Source organism: Grammomys surdaster, unplaced genomic scaffold (assembly GCF_004785775.1).
Source record: "Grammomys surdaster isolate TR1022 unplaced genomic scaffold, NIH_TR_1.0 125974, whole genome shotgun sequence".
Taxonomy (NCBI): domain Eukaryota; kingdom Metazoa; phylum Chordata; class Mammalia; order Rodentia; family Muridae; genus Grammomys; species Grammomys surdaster.
This window is the reverse complement of record NW_021620791.1, coordinates 1,029,585-1,046,081: the sequence shown is the minus strand read 5'-3', so window position 1 is coordinate 1,046,081 and position 16,497 is coordinate 1,029,585. Positions and strand designations below refer to the sequence as shown.

Below are 16,497 nucleotides of genomic sequence, written 5' to 3'. Positions count from 1 at the left end.
GCCATGGCCAAAAGAGTATGTCTGTAATAATGAAATGGGGGATGTTCAGCTTTGCCAGTTTTGATGAGCAATCAGTCATTTTCTAGCATTTGGAGTGAATGTGTCAGTCAGCTAGTAAACATTTATCAAGAAGCCACTGTATGTGCAGTACTGCTTAAGGGTTTGGAGAATGAGATGAAGTAAGGAAGGACTTCCTCTTGACCAAGCTTCGAGCCTCACAGAGGTGAGTTATAGACCCCCAAAACAGTATTTAACAGAGCACCAGATCTTGAAGGACCCAAGTATTTCCCAGCTTGGTATCTGAGGCTCAGAGAAGAAAAGTACAGAATCACTCACAAAAGCCTGGTTTCCACACTTGGTTGCCTGATTCCCATTTTTTCACAATGAAATGGGTCAGTATGGCCTGTATAAATAGTATATAGTTGCTTGGTATTTGGGATCCTGGGAAAGGAGGGACTGTTATGAAGGTGATGTAATTCAACTTGGGACAAGTGGAGTGATTTGTTGTGAACAATGATTTGCTCAATATCCAGGGAAAATGAAATATGAGAAACTCACAATGGTCTAGCTACACAACTAGAGCAAAGATGAGGCAGATGGGTACCTGATGTACCCGGTGCAGACATTAAAGAGCTGTTTACTCCCAGAGCTATGCATGACCTTAATCTGAGCCCTGCACATCTGGATAGCTACAGATGTTCAGAAGCCTTTCTCCTCTCTCTGTCTTCCTCCTCTCATCATCCAGCCTTCTCTTACTCAGTTCAAGAATGAAGGACCAGGCCTGGGCTCTCTAACTTTCTAGCAGGATGAACTTGGGAAAGTTACTCTGGATCTCTGCATCTCAGCCCTGTCACTGGTGAAATGGAGACAGTGATGTCCAAGTCGCAGAGTTGCTGTGAAGAGTTGTTGAGGGGCATGTCCAGCACTCACATGCTTTCTGACACTGTGAATTGCTGAGGAGGGGAGGCAAGCTTCATGGGCCTGGCAAAGAGCAAGGCTTGGCTTTAAGTTGTCTCTAGTTGGATGGAGTTGACTCTGGATTGCTGCTCTGTACAGAGGATGAAGTCCTAAGAGATTGTATATCATTGGCATGACCACCACCAGATTAAGGGCTCCGAGCCTCAGAACCATGAGAATGGCAAGACTTCCCCCTGGTCTGAGTATAGATGTGGACAGTGTATAGACAGAGTACCAACCACAGCTTCCTCCTCCCAAGTGTCTACAGCCTGAGACTGCTCCCCTACAGAGAACCCTACTGAGATTAGCTAACCCACATCCTCATTCAGCAGAATATAACACACACTGGCTTTCCAGGATGCTGTTGTGTCTCCATCAGAGTGCATGGCCCACCTGATAAGTTCCAATGCCGTGCAAGGTAAGGCAGTAGTGGTTTCAAATAATTCATAAGTTAAAAAAAAAGTTAGGTTCTCTAGAGAGAAATTATATCAGTTTGGGCTCCAATTTCACTACATTGTCCATTGTGCAATAAAACATGGTATAAAAGAAGGGGACAATGTAGTCACGTACCAAGAGAAAAAACAAACCAAAGAAATAGATCCCGAGGGATTGGGTAATGTCATCATCATCAGACATAAACTCTACAATATACAATGCTTAATGTGTTCAATAAAAGATATGATGAAGGAATGCAGTACAGAATTGAAACCTAAAGTAAAAAGGGAGGAATGGAAATTCTATGACCATACACAGAGCCACCAAGGGAAAAAAAAGCACTTGGTGAAAGCTTACTTTTCAAAGGAGCAATAATAGGACTAATATACAACTTCTCACCAGAGAAGGGAAGTTCAAAGGCAGAGTAGTATTTTCAAAACACTGAAAGAAATTGTCGCCAATCCTGGCAAACAAAAAAAGTCTCAGAGGAAATATATATCCTAGTTCAAGTAGCAAGTGTGTGTGTGTGTGTGTGTACGCGCACATTCCAGCTAGACACAGACCTTAGTCACCAAGGTGATGTTGAAGCAGAAAGTGCTTCCCAGGAAGGAAATGTGAGGGCAAGAATGCACATGTACTGAATGACATGTTAGCCAGCAGTGGAGGCAAGTGCCATCTCTATGATTAGCTAATGACTCAAGAAGTCTCTCCTGGGCCTAAGCAGAGTCTTCTAGAAGGTCTTAACACTATGCCAGAGTCTTCCTTCTTGTTCTGATGACCTATCTCCAGCTTATTTCAGGTGAATGTCACAATTCAGATTAGTAGATCATTAACTGATAACTTTACATCAGGGAGAACACACAGAGATGCTGTGTAAAACTAGTCCATTCACTTAAGTTAGACCACCAATGAGATGGTTTAACGAGCAACAAACGTGAAGGAGGAGAATCTTCCTTTGCTCAACCCAGTGAGGTTTAAGTGAAAGGCAAGAGCAATATAGCTTTTCCTTGATCTGTATCAAAGGGATAAAAATTAAAAATAAATTTTAAGAAGAGGGCAAAGCTCACATGATGGTAAGTGAAAGCTTTGTTCCTGGCGCGGGGCATGGGATCTAAGAAGGCAGATACGCCACCTAGGTTGATAAACACTGCATTAAACAACTCCAATGGGCTCTACGCATGAACTAGAGAGAAATGGTCCCTTCTTGGGATGTGTAGTGACCCTGCTCTGTAGTAAGATAAGAGAGCACTTCTGGAATTTGGAAAGTATGGTAGACAGATAGTGGTAGCGAGATCTGTGTTTTGTCTGCTTAGAAACATTCCTCGGGAACACACCCACACACAGTAGACACTGCATAAATACACGTTTGAATGTAAGAATCGATGAACCAAGCAATCCTTGCCTTCCACAAGCTGACACAGCGACCGAGGAGGGTAAGACTGTTTCAGTTGCCTACAAACAATGGCAGTAACTGAATAGAGAAAGAGCCAAAGAACAGGATGGGAAGGGGGAGAGCATTTAGACTGAGGTGGAGTGGGCAAGCTGGAACAGAAAACCATTGCTCTGAATAATTTTGAGAATTCTTATCGGTGGGTAAATGGTTCTGTAGGAGCTGAGGTGGGCAAAGTGGGGAGACACTTCAGAATGAGTTAATAGAATGCCCAAGAGCAGAAGAGACCCAGGAACCCAGAGAGGCTGGGCATGAGAAGGTCATAGTGTCTGTAGGGTAACTTGAATATTAATAAGTGACACTGAGAAAGTAGTTTGAGGACAACTTTGAAGACAGCTTAAAAGCCAGACTGAAATTTTGATATTCATGTGCAGTGTAGATTTTTCTCTTCATGGAATATTAGCCATTATAATAAAACAAATAAAATAAAACCAAAATGGTATTGTAGTTACACTTGGAAATACTAGGTTTTGAAAATGTTCTTCAGAGAGCCTTTTTAACCACAGTAGCAGGTATTTCAAATCCCAACGAGAATCACTTCTCAAACTCTGTTCTCTGCATTTGGAGGAACTGGCATTTTCTTTTTAAAAGCAAAATCTGGTAAATAGTCTTGTAGGTAAGGAGTGGGAAGCAGCTGAAGAGAGAGGCATGGTCAACTAATGTTTTGTAAGGAATGTGGAGAATAATGAGGAGAATGATTCACAGAAGGACTAGAAGATTCTGGAAGAGAAGACGAAAAACAGGCATGGAAGCAGCTGCGGGCTGGTCAGGCCATGGGCATAGACACCATAACAGAATTCTGATGGCTTTGGGTCCTCAGCCAGGGATGGACTAAGATCGGGAAGACAGGGTACAGCTAGCATGGATGGCTGATGGCAACAGTGGATCTGATGGGTGTGAAGAAAAGCCACACCATCAACTCCTGAGTCAGGGGAGGGTCTCAGCATGGGAAGGAGGGAAGTAAAAGCAAGCCTTGCACAGACACAAAGAGGTACCAGCTGTGACAAATAAAGGCCAGTCTAGTCTCAGTGTGCTCAGCACGTCTGACCTCCACCTGCTAAGACAGTCACTCTGATGTTCAAATTACTTTTGAACAAGTAATTAAATGAAAAGTCATCATTAAACCCTGACTGATTGCATCTCCCAAGCTTCCAACCTCTGACAACGCTCCTCCGTAGGTCACCTGTTGGGAAGCAGCAGGTGCCTCAACAGCGGGCCTGGTTCTGAGAGAGGAGGTGGGTGGGACCATGAGTCCTAGATGGCAGAGCTCTCAGATCATCTTTAGGGGTCTACTTGCTCAGCCCTCATTGAAAAACTTACTGAGAGACTTGTAGACCCGGGCTAAGAGTGCTTATAAACACGGCTGTGAGTTTGGAAGAGTCGCTACCTAGATCCAGCTCAACCAACCTGGAACCTGAGCATTTTCATGCACAGTGTGGCAAACCAGGTCTAGTTCCCCCAAGACACCCATCACCTCCCTTGATGGTTCATGCTCTAGTGGCCTTAAAAAGAAAGTGAACACAGTTATGGTAAAACAAGCTAGTTAACCCAGAGCTGGGCGAGATGTGCAGTCAGAAAAGTGCCTGCCATGCAAGCATGCGGACCTGTGTTTGATTTCCAGCATCTGCCTAAGAAATCTGGGCATGTCTGTAATCCCAGAGCTGGGGTATCCCTGGAGCTTGCTGCACAGCTGGTTTAGCTGAATCAGCTACAGGTCCAGTGAGAGGCTCTGTCTCAAAAAAAGTGGAGAGTGATTGAGGAGAGCATCTGACACCCACCTCAAGGGCTCTACATGCACACATACATGTGCACATGTACACACCCCCACATATAAATACATACACATATGTACACATGCACCAACACATATACACAAAAACTCTAGTGGGAACAAGTGTTAGTGAAATATGTAATATGAAGCAATTACATTTCCCCACTCATTAGATTTGGAGGAACTAATGTTCCAAGAAGACACAGGAAATAGCTTTTCTGTGGCCATTGACTCTGAAGCTGCTCTTTCTTGGGAAGGGAAGTTGTAAGTTGATGTGATGTTATAGGAGAACAGAAAACAAAGCCTTCCTCTAGAAGTGGGGATGGCAGTAAGGGCAAAGCTACTTATGTCTGGATTCAGTGTTGTTTGGTGTCTGCCTAGGTTTGAACCAGAACAGCTTGCTGACAGCTCTCATTTGAGGGAAGACTGGACCAGCTGGTTGGGAAGGTTGCCTTCCATTCTGACACCCACACATCTGGGCAGCACACACCTATCTGGCTACAGATAGTTTTATTGGAGACCACTTGGGCTGATCATCCTAGAACATCCTAGCATCCTAGAACCTAGTGTTTGTAAGACAGCTTTTTCTAGTTCTACTCTCCTACCCTGCTAGACTTCATCTACTTGGAGCTGAGTCAAGCCAGACCTTGAATCCCCATGACCTCACTCCTCCTTATGCAGGCTCAGTTTCCCTGGTAGAGTTTAATCTTCCTCCAAAGTTGTCATTTTCTCTATTAAAAGTTCTCCCTTAGGTGACTTAAAACACAGATAGGAGTCTGATAAGATGGACTTAGGAACATATCAGTGTTGGCAATTGTAACCTCCAGTCTGCAGATGTGAAGAGAATTTGAGTTCAGATACAAGTCCATCTAACCTAAATGTCCCCTTAATCATGAACACAGTTGAGCACTCCATTTTGGTTAGAAATTTGTCTACCTAGAGTCTAAATTTGGACCTATCATGCTGACCACATAATTGCCTTGCTATCCACTTCAATTTCTAAAATCAATAGCTGGAACCACAGATTTTGCTTTGGTATCCTATAACATAGAAATATTAATAATAATAACAAATATTATGCATAGACTGCTTTATACAAGATACTTTGGGTAGGCTTATTAATGTCCTACATTTCTAAACAGAGAACGCCACATTCAAACAAATGATAAGTCTGAGATTTATAGCCATGGGGTCTAGTTCCCCCCACTTTCATGTGCATTCATGTAGTGTGTGCTAGGGGTGTGTGCCTTTCACTTTCATTATCAAGTGAGTTGAGTTTTGTTTTATTTTAAATTGGGATTTCTGAAAATCAAGTTTTCCTATGAAAGGTTTTATTCGCCCAGTGTCAAACTTGGATGTTCAAACCGTAACTCCACCGCAATGGCATTTGGAGGTTCAGCCTTAGAGAGGAATCCAGAGCCCTTGTGAATGTGGTCAGTTCCTTACAATAAGAGACCTAAGGAAGAATGTTATTCTCCCTCCCACAGGAGGGTACAATGAGAAGGCAGCCACCACACACCAGGAGGGCAGATCTATCAGTGTCTCCTTGGACATCCAGGCTCAACTGTGAGAACATGTAACAAGCAATGTTTGTCATTTAAACTGCTCAATCAGGGTCTTGTTATGGCATCCTGCATGGACTAAGATAAAGACAGTCCTGATCCCAAAGAAAAGAGCCACCAGGACCTGGTGCCTCAGAAAACGTAGGCTCTGGGAGAGGAATCTCTGGCGAGCCCAGATGCTCCCTTCTGATTTATCCTCTTCAGGTCCTACTGGTTCTCTACTGGCCAGCCACAATTCAGAAACTCAGTTTCCGTTCCTCTGAGAGAGTCTTTGTACACACACACACATACATACACACACATACATACACACACACACACACACAGAGAGAGAGAGAGAGAGAGAGAGAGAGAGAGAGAGAGAGAATCATATACACACACACAGGAACACATACACACAGGAACACATACATATACACAGACATATACGCAGACATACACACAGACACACACACACACACACAAACACACACACTCCCTCTAGGACTTGAAGGAAAGGCTAGGAGTTCTTTGACTTTGGGAAGCAATGTGATATGGTGAAAGTAGAAGCTGTCAAGGTCCCCCTTCAGAGCTCAGCTTCACTGTCTATCTACAAAAGGAGATGAGGTTGGCCAAGTGCATCAGCCCAACTCTCTAATGGGAATGTGAGTCTCCAGAGGCTTGAGGGGATCTATGAAAGATATGAGATGCCATGGCTGTAACATCATCCAGGCACAAGGCAACTACCCCACAAATGTCCGATGGCTTCTTTTTCATATCTGTGTACGGTCTGTTAGAGCAGAGGGACTCTGCTGTAGCTCAAACACTGATGACCCAACCCTGAAGGATCTTTTCCAGATCCTTCTTGATTCTGATTTGTGGTGCAGTAGTTCTGGGAGTAACTCGTGTTATCAAAGTTTTTAAATGTCAGTTTCCAGATGCCCGGAAGGAGACACCCACAGACATGGGATAGCAAGGGATGGATCAGGTGTTGCTTCACTAAATAGCACATCCAGGGAAGCTGCTCCTCGGGCCAAGTGGAGCAGAAAGACATCTGGTACACGTGCTCTGGACCTCTTACCTGCAGCAGCTCAAACACAGCCAGGAGGTCCCCTCCAGAGAGGTTCCCACAGAAGATGGGGTGATAGCACAGCTTGGGGGGCTCATAGATCTGGTCAGCCAGTGTCACAACTGGAGCAGCCACCGTGGCACCCAAATATTCTGGCTTTCCCTAGAGAAGGAATGAGGTTTTGATTGACATCCGGCCTGCATCAGGGCAACTTTACAAATCATTTTTACAAAGTTAGCAGTTAGTAGCATCAGCTCACCCCACAACCCAACTCGTGGCTTGGGGGAGGGCACGCTCAGGTTCCCAGTGACATGCTGAGAGGATAACCTTGGGGGCTCCCTAGTCCAAGACTCCTTCCCTAGAGAGACTGATTAAAGTAACCAATCAGAGGAGACTGGGGGGGAGGGGAGGAAAATGTAAGAAAACAACAAACATTCTAAAGGGTTTCTGTGGTTGACAGGATCGTGCACTTCAGATATAAGTAAGCGCAAATCTGTAGGCTCAAATCTGCTTTTTTCCCCATGTATGTGTGTGTGTGTGTGTGTGTGCGCGTGTGTGTCCTAAGTCAGATACTCAACCTTTATGAGGCTTGCAAACAAGGCTAAAGCTTTTTATCTGTTCATAACATCCTAAGAATTGATGTAATCTTGTATATCGTTTGTACTATGTACATGGTAATGGACTGCTGATGGCAATGGACTCTTTTTCAAATAGAAAACCAACTCTTGTGTTGGGAAGCTTGTTCACAGGAAGGAGAGTAAAGGGTATTTACTTTGTGGGTCATCCACCAGAAAATCTGTACTTCATGCAGAACAGGGGAAGCTACATTTCAAAAATACATAATTCAGCCTCAATTTAAAGCAGGGAGGGAGGGGCAGAGGGATGGGGATAATGCACTCACAGCCATCAAGTATGCAGGAAAGAGTAGATCTAGAAGTTGTGTGTTCAAGTCCTGACTCTGCCTCTTATTAGCCATGACCTTAAGGCATCTGAACTTTCCAGATCTGCCCTCCTTTCTACAGAGCAAGAAGGGCAGGACAAGCCTTCATGGTCTCCATGGTCCCTACAACTCTTGTGAGTCTCCTGTTTCTTCTCTGACCTTGGCCCAATCCAGAGCACACTGAAGCATAAGAAGGCTTTGGAAAAGCTTTTCAAAACAACTGTTGTATGTTATAGATTCTACCTGAGGAGGCAGGGATGTGAAATAAAAGATCTACATCTTTGTCATCCATTGTAGACTTCTTAGAGAAAAATGCTTGTCTTAGTCACTTACATCCATCAGTCAGCTTTGGGGGTTACCTGAAGTTTCAGCACACAGGCGTCATTGAAGAGGAAGAGATTTGGTTTATAACCAAAGAGGGCCAGGATGGATGTGGGCTTGCAGGACTAAGCAGCAGCCAAGTCAAAGAGAGTTAGTTACAAGGCTGAGTCAGTGAAGATGGCCATGCATTTCCCTCCAGCCGGGCAAGTGCAGCACAAGCCTGTTTCCAGAAGGCTTAGAGGCATTCTATATGATATAGCAGTCACATGGGACTAGCTGGGGGTTTGCCGTAATTGTGGGTGGGCTTAGGCGAGCATCACATCGTTATGAAAGTGGGTGTTGACTAAACTCTGCTAATTCGATGTGATTTTGAATGTGATTTAAAAGAACTCTAAATAAAGGAGCGACTGGTGCATCACGGTGTGCTGAGGTCAAAACCACTTCTGGGTGCGTCAAGGGTCCTGAGCACTCAGCATCAGGACCCTATTGATGTTCAAATAAAGGCAGTTCGTGCAGTAGAGCGTTTGGAAGGTGTAGTCAGAGTTGCCTGGCGACACGTACCACCGCATCACTGTCGTAGAGTTCCACCACCACGAGGGGTGGGGACTGCATTAGTTCCCTCTCTTCGCCATGCAGAACCAAGTCATTGAATAGAAGCATCTGGTTCCAGGTAGGAGAGAGAGTCTGGGAAATGACCTGGCAGAAAACAACAAAGGAACCGTTTAACAGTTGTTCAACAGAAACATGAAGGGTATGGAAAGTTCACGGCTACTGTCTATTAAATGCAAATCCCCAGTCTCTAGAAAACTTTGTATTCATAATGTTTTATTAATGGAGTACCGCTTAATGAGTATTTGCATAAATAATTTGCATAAGTAATTTTAATTCACCCTGGGACTATGATGCCATCAGTTGTTCTCTATTGAGTGCTTATTGTCTACTACCTACTGCGCATGCACTGTCTCATTTAAACCTTGAAATCTTTCTGAGTGCTGTTGTTTTTGTGCACGTTAAAGAAAAAAAAAAAAACAGGTTCACATGTCCAGAGTCTACAGATTGTAAACAGAAAGTCCATCTGGATCATCCACTTTCACCAGACTATACCACAAAATCTCTACTTTAAAGTTCTCCTCCACTGAGAACAGGGGAGGGGATCAAATACAACCAAAGTCCCTAATACTGACTTTCAAATCTCATCTATTTTATATCGAAGTCTACAGCTTTGTGGCTATTCATTGACTACTTTGAATAGTCCAAAGTCTTTAGAACAACCCTCACCATGTGGCATGACATTTCTTTCAGAGGAGTTGCTTTGGCAGCAAATAGTGATATTGGTAGTAGGCTGTACCCATCATACAGATGGAGAAAATAAAAATCTAGGAAGGATGATAGTTTGAGACCATCAGAGTCTCACCAGAATTGGCCAATAGCTTTCTTCCCAGGATGGTCAAGAGGAACTTTTGGAAGAGAGAATGTTACTTAAATTTGAATTTTTTTCTCTGTTTATTTAGACATTTGGAAAGAGGCCAGTTTCACAGAGCAAAAGGCTGAGTTGTTTGCAAGGTAGTTGTTTCCCGCACCTGGACAGACACTGCCCATCAGTATTTGGCGCTTGTACTGGAAAGAGCCCGTGGTCATAGCTCTCTCCCAAGCTGTGCAATCAAATGGGTTTCAGAACTGAAAGTGTTCCACGGCTGCTGGATCCTCGGGAAACTTCCACAGTACCTCTGAACTGTTCCTTACTCACTGTTGTCCACTCCAGGAGGGTGGAAGAAAGAACTGGCCTGCGCTAACCCTCAGACTCACATAAAACTGCCAGCCTAATTATACATCCAGTCAGCTCCAGTTACAGCACTAAACTGTTCGCACTGTGGTCACGGAAGGATTTCTTTATAGCTCTTTATGAAAGCCATAAAAGTATCGTGTGGCTGCAGTTCACCTCCCTTCTTGAGTTTTTATTTTAGAATATTTCATGTCTCAGGTACGATGAAGTTTTAAAATGCCTCTGGGGAAATCTACCTTTTCTGACATAAAAAGAACCAAAGTTCAACCAACCGATAAACAGAAGTGACATGGTTGCAATGCAAAGTCGCATGCTTTGTGTCGCTTTTGAAGAGACAGGTGAGCTCTCTGCGGCTTGCGCTTGACTGACAGAGTATTGTCAAAGCAGTCTATGATCTTCACGGCATCTCCGCTCTAGGAGCATTTGAATCACTTCCTTCCCACATGACTGGCAGTGCCATTGAATAAGACTCCAGAGGCCAGCATTCATTCAGTCCTCATTCACTCATTCATCATTAAGGCCAGCATTCATTCAGTCTTCATTCACTCATTCATCATTAAGGCCAGCATTCATTCAGTCCTCATTCATTCATTCATTCATTCATCATTAAGGCCAGCATTCATTCACTCATTCATCATGTAAGGCCAGCATTCATTCAGTCTTCATTCACTCATTCATCATGTACCTACTGTGAGCTAGACCTCTGCATAGTGGGTGCTTGACAGCCATTTGCATGAACAGATGAGAGGGAACTAACCTGTCCTCCAAGTTGCCATCATATATAAAATGTCACCTAGTCCCTTTAGAGCAGTACTTAATGACTCACCCAAACAAGCATCTTCCACTTCTTTGCTCAGCTACCCATGATTAGCCTTGTTTCTTAAGGGCTTCTTTAAGGAACCTCACACTGAGCTGAATTTCAAGCAGTTCAACCTGTGGGCTGCAACCATTGGAAAACACATATTTCCAATGGGCTTAGGACATGAGACGCTACTAAGTAGCAAAATTTCAGTCATGAAGTAGTAACAAAAATACTATTATGGTTAGGGGTGTCGCCATAACATGAGAAACTGTATTAAAGGGTCACAGCATTAGGAAGGTTAAGAAGCACTGGGTTAAAGCATCATTTGGAAGTTGAGGGTAAGGCTTAGCTGACACTGAACGATTAGTCAGATCAGCTGGACAGAATACAGCAGTGGGAGCAAAAACCCTAGATGGAATCCAGGTTCAATGAACTATTCTATGCACAGGTAACTTAATGTCTCCAAAGTTTAGTTTCCCTTCTTTAAATGGGCCGACACCCATTTGTCTGAGGTAAGGAGTATTTATTGCCTGGCATAAATATTGTTTGCAATTGCTTGCTCAGTAAGCAGCCCTCCCTAAATGTACTCCATCTCAGTCCACATCATAAGTGAGCCAACACTGAGGGCTAGGGGTGTGGCTCAGTAGTAGAGCACCTGTCTAGTATTTGACAAGTCTGGGGTCCAATTCCTTGCATATCACACACACACACACACACACACACACACACACACACACCCATAAATGCCTACCCTATGACAGCCCTGGTAGACTGGGTGAGGCTGTCTAATTGCCATGTCTTCAGGATTAAGCATCAGTCTCACTGTTGGGAACAGCAGGCTTCACAATCTCTACTGTCTAAGATGCCCCCACCCCTTCTCTTTCTCTCCTCCCTTATTTACATCTGACTCCTCTCTTCGTCAGCTCTCAAACCCTTCCTGTGTAGGAGCCTTTCCTCCTTTCCCTTTATCCTTCAAGCCCTAGTTCTCCATAGCATCTTCAATAACTGGCCTCCCTCTGAAAGTAGCCCAGTACCTGAACAGGAGATGGAAACGTGGGAGCTTTCTAACTGAAATCAAGACAGAGTGACTAGGCAAATGTGATCTCAGAACTGGTGAGACCAAGGTTTCCATCTTGGACCGTCTCCAAGCTGTACAGTCTCTGATTCTCATTTCTTTATCTCCAGAATGGGAACACAAGAGCATGTGTCCCTGAGTTACATGAAGGGTACTAAATAATGTACAGAAAATCCTTAGTGTTGTGTCTGGCATGTGAGAGCTTTGAATAGGTGACAGCTGTTGTTATTATTAGCAAAACTGGGGTATTTGATTCAAAATTAGAGGCAGATCCAGGGTTCAACAGAGCCTATTTCCCTTTCAGATGATTATTTGATAAACCAAGTCCATCTGTTCCTTTGAGCTATGAATCTAAATTAAACCAAGATGTTGTATGGAGATGAAACCCAGCAGGATAGTTACATGGCTGTCCCATGAGCTCACTCAGACTTCCCCAGGGTCACTCCAGAGGCTCTGGAATTGCGTAGTTGAAGCACATGGATGGTCCTTGGGTCCACCTTCTGAGAACACTCTTGTTTGGGGATGGCAGCTGCAATAGCAGCCATTACAAGCTGTCAGGTAGAAGCTGTTTTAAGCCATTGACATTTCATGCTTTGTGAGGGAGAGGTATATGTTGCTCCCATGACTATCACAGGTGAGGAAGGGAGACCTAAAGGTAGAAGATCTTGGATTTGGATCAGGAAAGTGGAATTCCACAATTATGTATTGATTTGGTGTGTGTGTTTGTCAGGGGTACATGAATATGTATCTGTGTACATGTTTATAGGGATGCATGTATGCACGTTTGTAGGAGTGCATGTGTGTGCATGTTTGTAAGGGTTCATGTACATGTATGCATGTTTGTAGGGCATACAGGTGTGTGCAAACACACATGCATGTACATGTATGTGAAGGCTAGAAGGCAACCTCTGGCATCATCCCTATGAAGCCATCTATCTTGCTGTTTGAGACAAGCTCTTTCACTGAGATAGGAGTTGTCTGGCCAGTGAGCCCCAGCAACCTGCCCATCTCCATCCAGACCCCCAGTGCTAGGATTAGAGTACACACCATCATGTCTGGCTTTTTACCTGGGGCCCTATCGATAAGCTCGGATCCTCATGCTTGTGTGGCAAGCACTTTACAGACAGTCCTATGTCCTGGACCCTCTCCAGGACCCATGTGCACAGTCATCACTGTTTGTGTCCTCTCAAAAACCAGCAAAGAGGAAGGCCTTCTGCCTTCCTGTTCCCATTAGATAATGAATGAGGACGGACACACCTTTCCTCCATGGTCTCTCTGAGACAGACGAACCCATCTCTCCATGTGGCTCCCATAGGCCTTTGCTCAGCCCTGTACATAGGGCTCGGCACAGTACAACCAGCCCATCTGCCTGAAGGACTACATGTGTGTCTGCCTCATGCATTATACAAGAGCAGGATCTCTCCCAACCCCCACCCTAGAGCCCACGCAGAACCAGTATTCAACAGGAACTAGCTAAATGGATGTGATGTTAGTTCCCTTCACACTCTCAGCCTATGTGTGGTAAATCAAAATATAGTTGAATCCATCAACTGGGTCATAGGGGTCTTGCAGAAAAGTGTGCCCTCTTGACATCAGCCAGTGTAATGGCAGCCACTCTTCCATCATTTACACACATAACTTTTCACTTCTCCACAACAGTTCTTATTTAGAAAGACAGAACTGGGGTCTAGCAAGCCATTTGTCTGGAGACATGCAGCTGCAGGGTAGCTGAACCACAGGGTGACCTTGCGTCTTTTTGTTTCCCACTTCTCTGCGAGGACCAATTCTATATGGTCTTGTCCATCTCTAGTCAACAATTCGAAAACAGGTAAGGTTTTGGTGACTATGACCCATTGGGAAGATCTGCAAGACTTGTGCTTACTGAAAACCCCTTTCTGAGGTAGAGCTTGGTGTGTGAGACAGGGAGGAAGCAAGGGAAACAACCACCTGCCCATCTCCTGTGACACAGCACCTGTCACCAAGAGGGGAAAGGTCAACATCTGTAAAAAGCACCCTAGCTGCTAAATGCTGAGGTAAAACTTCCTGATCAGAAAGCTAAACCCTTCCTCCCCAGCAGGTCCCCTTGAGGTGATGATAGACTCAAGTCTCAGTGTCTGGCACCCCTGCAACTGCCCAGGGTGTACCAGGCTCTTCAGTCTTTTCAGCCCTTGTCTTAGCTTTAAGTCTTGTCCATCTGCTTTAGCACAGTGGCTCATAGAAACCAATAGACCTCTCCTGCCTGTCCTTCTTGACGCAGATTGGCTTCTGTGTCTGCAAGACTGGAAGCTGCAGAGGGAAGGGGCGGGGTGGAGTAGGGAGGGGTGACCCTTATCTTTCTTTCCCAGGTTCTGCCAAGCAACAGCTGTAGCAGCAGCAGCAGCGGGAACGCTGCTCTCTGGTTACCTTTGTGGTCTGGCACTGGGACAGGAATGTGACTTTGGCAAAGGGATCTGAAAGTCCATTGCTGTCAGCTGCGATGAGGCCCCGGGCTTGGTACATGTGTGCTCTCAGCTGAAAGACATGCTGGGCTGCAGAGGAATTATAGAAAGGGCAAGTGTTAATAGGCTTTTAGGAGTGGTATGTGTTTCTGTGTGTTTGCCAGTGACAGGTGGCTGTGTACCCCCAGACAGACAACAGTGATACCAGCCCTGCCTTCCTCCATGGCCAGGTGACAGTGTGGAGACAGGAGAGGTGCTAGTGTCAAGTACTTTAGAAACACCCCCCCATGAGGTTTTGCCACTTTGTGTATCTTAATTGTCACCACAGCAACCATGTGAACTATGTAATTATCTACCCATTCATAGATGAGGAAAATGACCCAAAAATGGATGATATAATTTCTCAGGTGTGCAGAGCCGATTTTTCTTCTGCCTAATTCCAAAATTCACCTTTCCCCCACTAACATGTCATAGTTTAGCAAGCTTAAACAAGCAGCATGATTCCCTAGAATGTCTTGTTTAGGAGTGTGTGTGTGTGTACAGGTGCATATGTATGTGAGCACACATGCATATACAGGCTCATACACCAGTGCAGAAGGCTGCTTTTCAAATAGCTTTTACTTCGATAAACTCAATAGACATCATGAATTGTCCATTCATCTCTTCTTCTAATTTGCCAGCCAGTGACTTTTTGTAGAGCTTTTCCGTCTTAGTCTCTAAGGCACTGTAGATAGTAAGGGAACTAAGAGAGTCCCCTGTCCTTGAAAGCTCCCAGAGAAAAGGCAGGAGATGAGAGGGGAAGCCACATCACAGGGATGGGAGGGTGTGACTGAATGAATGGTTGTGAGGGGTCGTAGCCAAAGGCCCTGAGAGACAAAGAGCAGGAGTGAGCCCATGCTGGATAGAATGGAACACACACACACACACACACACACACACACACACACACACACACACAGAGAGAGAGAGAGAGAGAGAGAGAGAGAGAGAGGTCTGAAGAGGTCAGAGTTCATTGGAGAATGACAGTTCAGCTGATCACAATCATGGGACCTCAACTACCCCTGAATCTTCAAGCTCACCTCTTGTTTTCATATCCCCCATTCCCTTTTGCCTGTTTACCCACCCATTCCCACATCTCTGAAAGGGATGGTGTTAGTATAATCCATGCCTTTGTGTTGGCATGAGGACTTCCATGAAGAAACCCTTGTGTACCTATTGAAATAGCTCTGCTTACTTAAACGAAGAACACAAATACTCTATGAGTGTTCCCTCACCCAACCTTCATCAATCCCCTCCAGCAACTTCTAGTGATATGCCACACATGTCCGCACAGGAACTTGAACACAGTCATCTGTAAAATGAAGGCTAATTCCCCATTAGGCCCTTATAGGAGGCTAAGGGCTGAGGGAGAACAGTGCCTGGCACTAGGAAGTTGCATGAAGATGCTAGGATGCTGTTCCTGTTGATTGTTGCAGTGTTGTCCATGGAGAAGCTAGAAGCAACCTGGGAATCATCACAGCAGGATAGGAGAAAAGTCAGGCAGCTTGCTTAAGCAATTAGAAAGACCATGTTGGAAGTGTGCATAGCAAAACAGCAGGATCTCAAGGATCTAATATATAGTGGGGAAGAGAAAAGCAGAATAACATGAAATCATAACAATTTGTTCCTGTGAAGTAAGATGATACACAGACAAGAGAACAGCTCATAGTCACCAAAGCACATTCAAGTCCAAGGGAGCTAATTCTAGGGCAGTGGCGCTGTCCTTTGAGCAGAGACCTTCAAGGTGGTAGCGTTTGATAGGCAGGGATATGAGCCTTAAGTGACTGTAGCAAGGATATAAGATTAGTCAATTTAAAAAATCAGTAAGGTCATTTGGAAGAAAAACTGTTGGCTACTTTGAGTGGAAGTAACAGTC

The 16,497-nt window shown here is 44.6% G+C and overlaps 1 protein-coding gene across 1 annotated transcript in view; it reads right to left on the bottom strand.

Moving 5' to 3' along the window:
* Positions 1-16,497, bottom strand: part of Fer1l6 (fer-1 like family member 6) — a 112,223-nt gene that overhangs the window by 45,410 nt on the left and 50,316 nt on the right. Inside the window, exons 19-21 of the mRNA XM_028753882.1 lie at positions 14,548-14,672; positions 9,046-9,180; positions 7,236-7,385 (exon numbers count right to left, since the gene is read on the bottom strand). Of these exons, the coding sequence (XP_028609715.1) occupies positions 7,236-7,385; positions 9,046-9,180; positions 14,548-14,672 (410 nt within the window). The remainder of the gene's footprint in view (positions 1-7,235; positions 7,386-9,045; positions 9,181-14,547; positions 14,673-16,497) is intronic.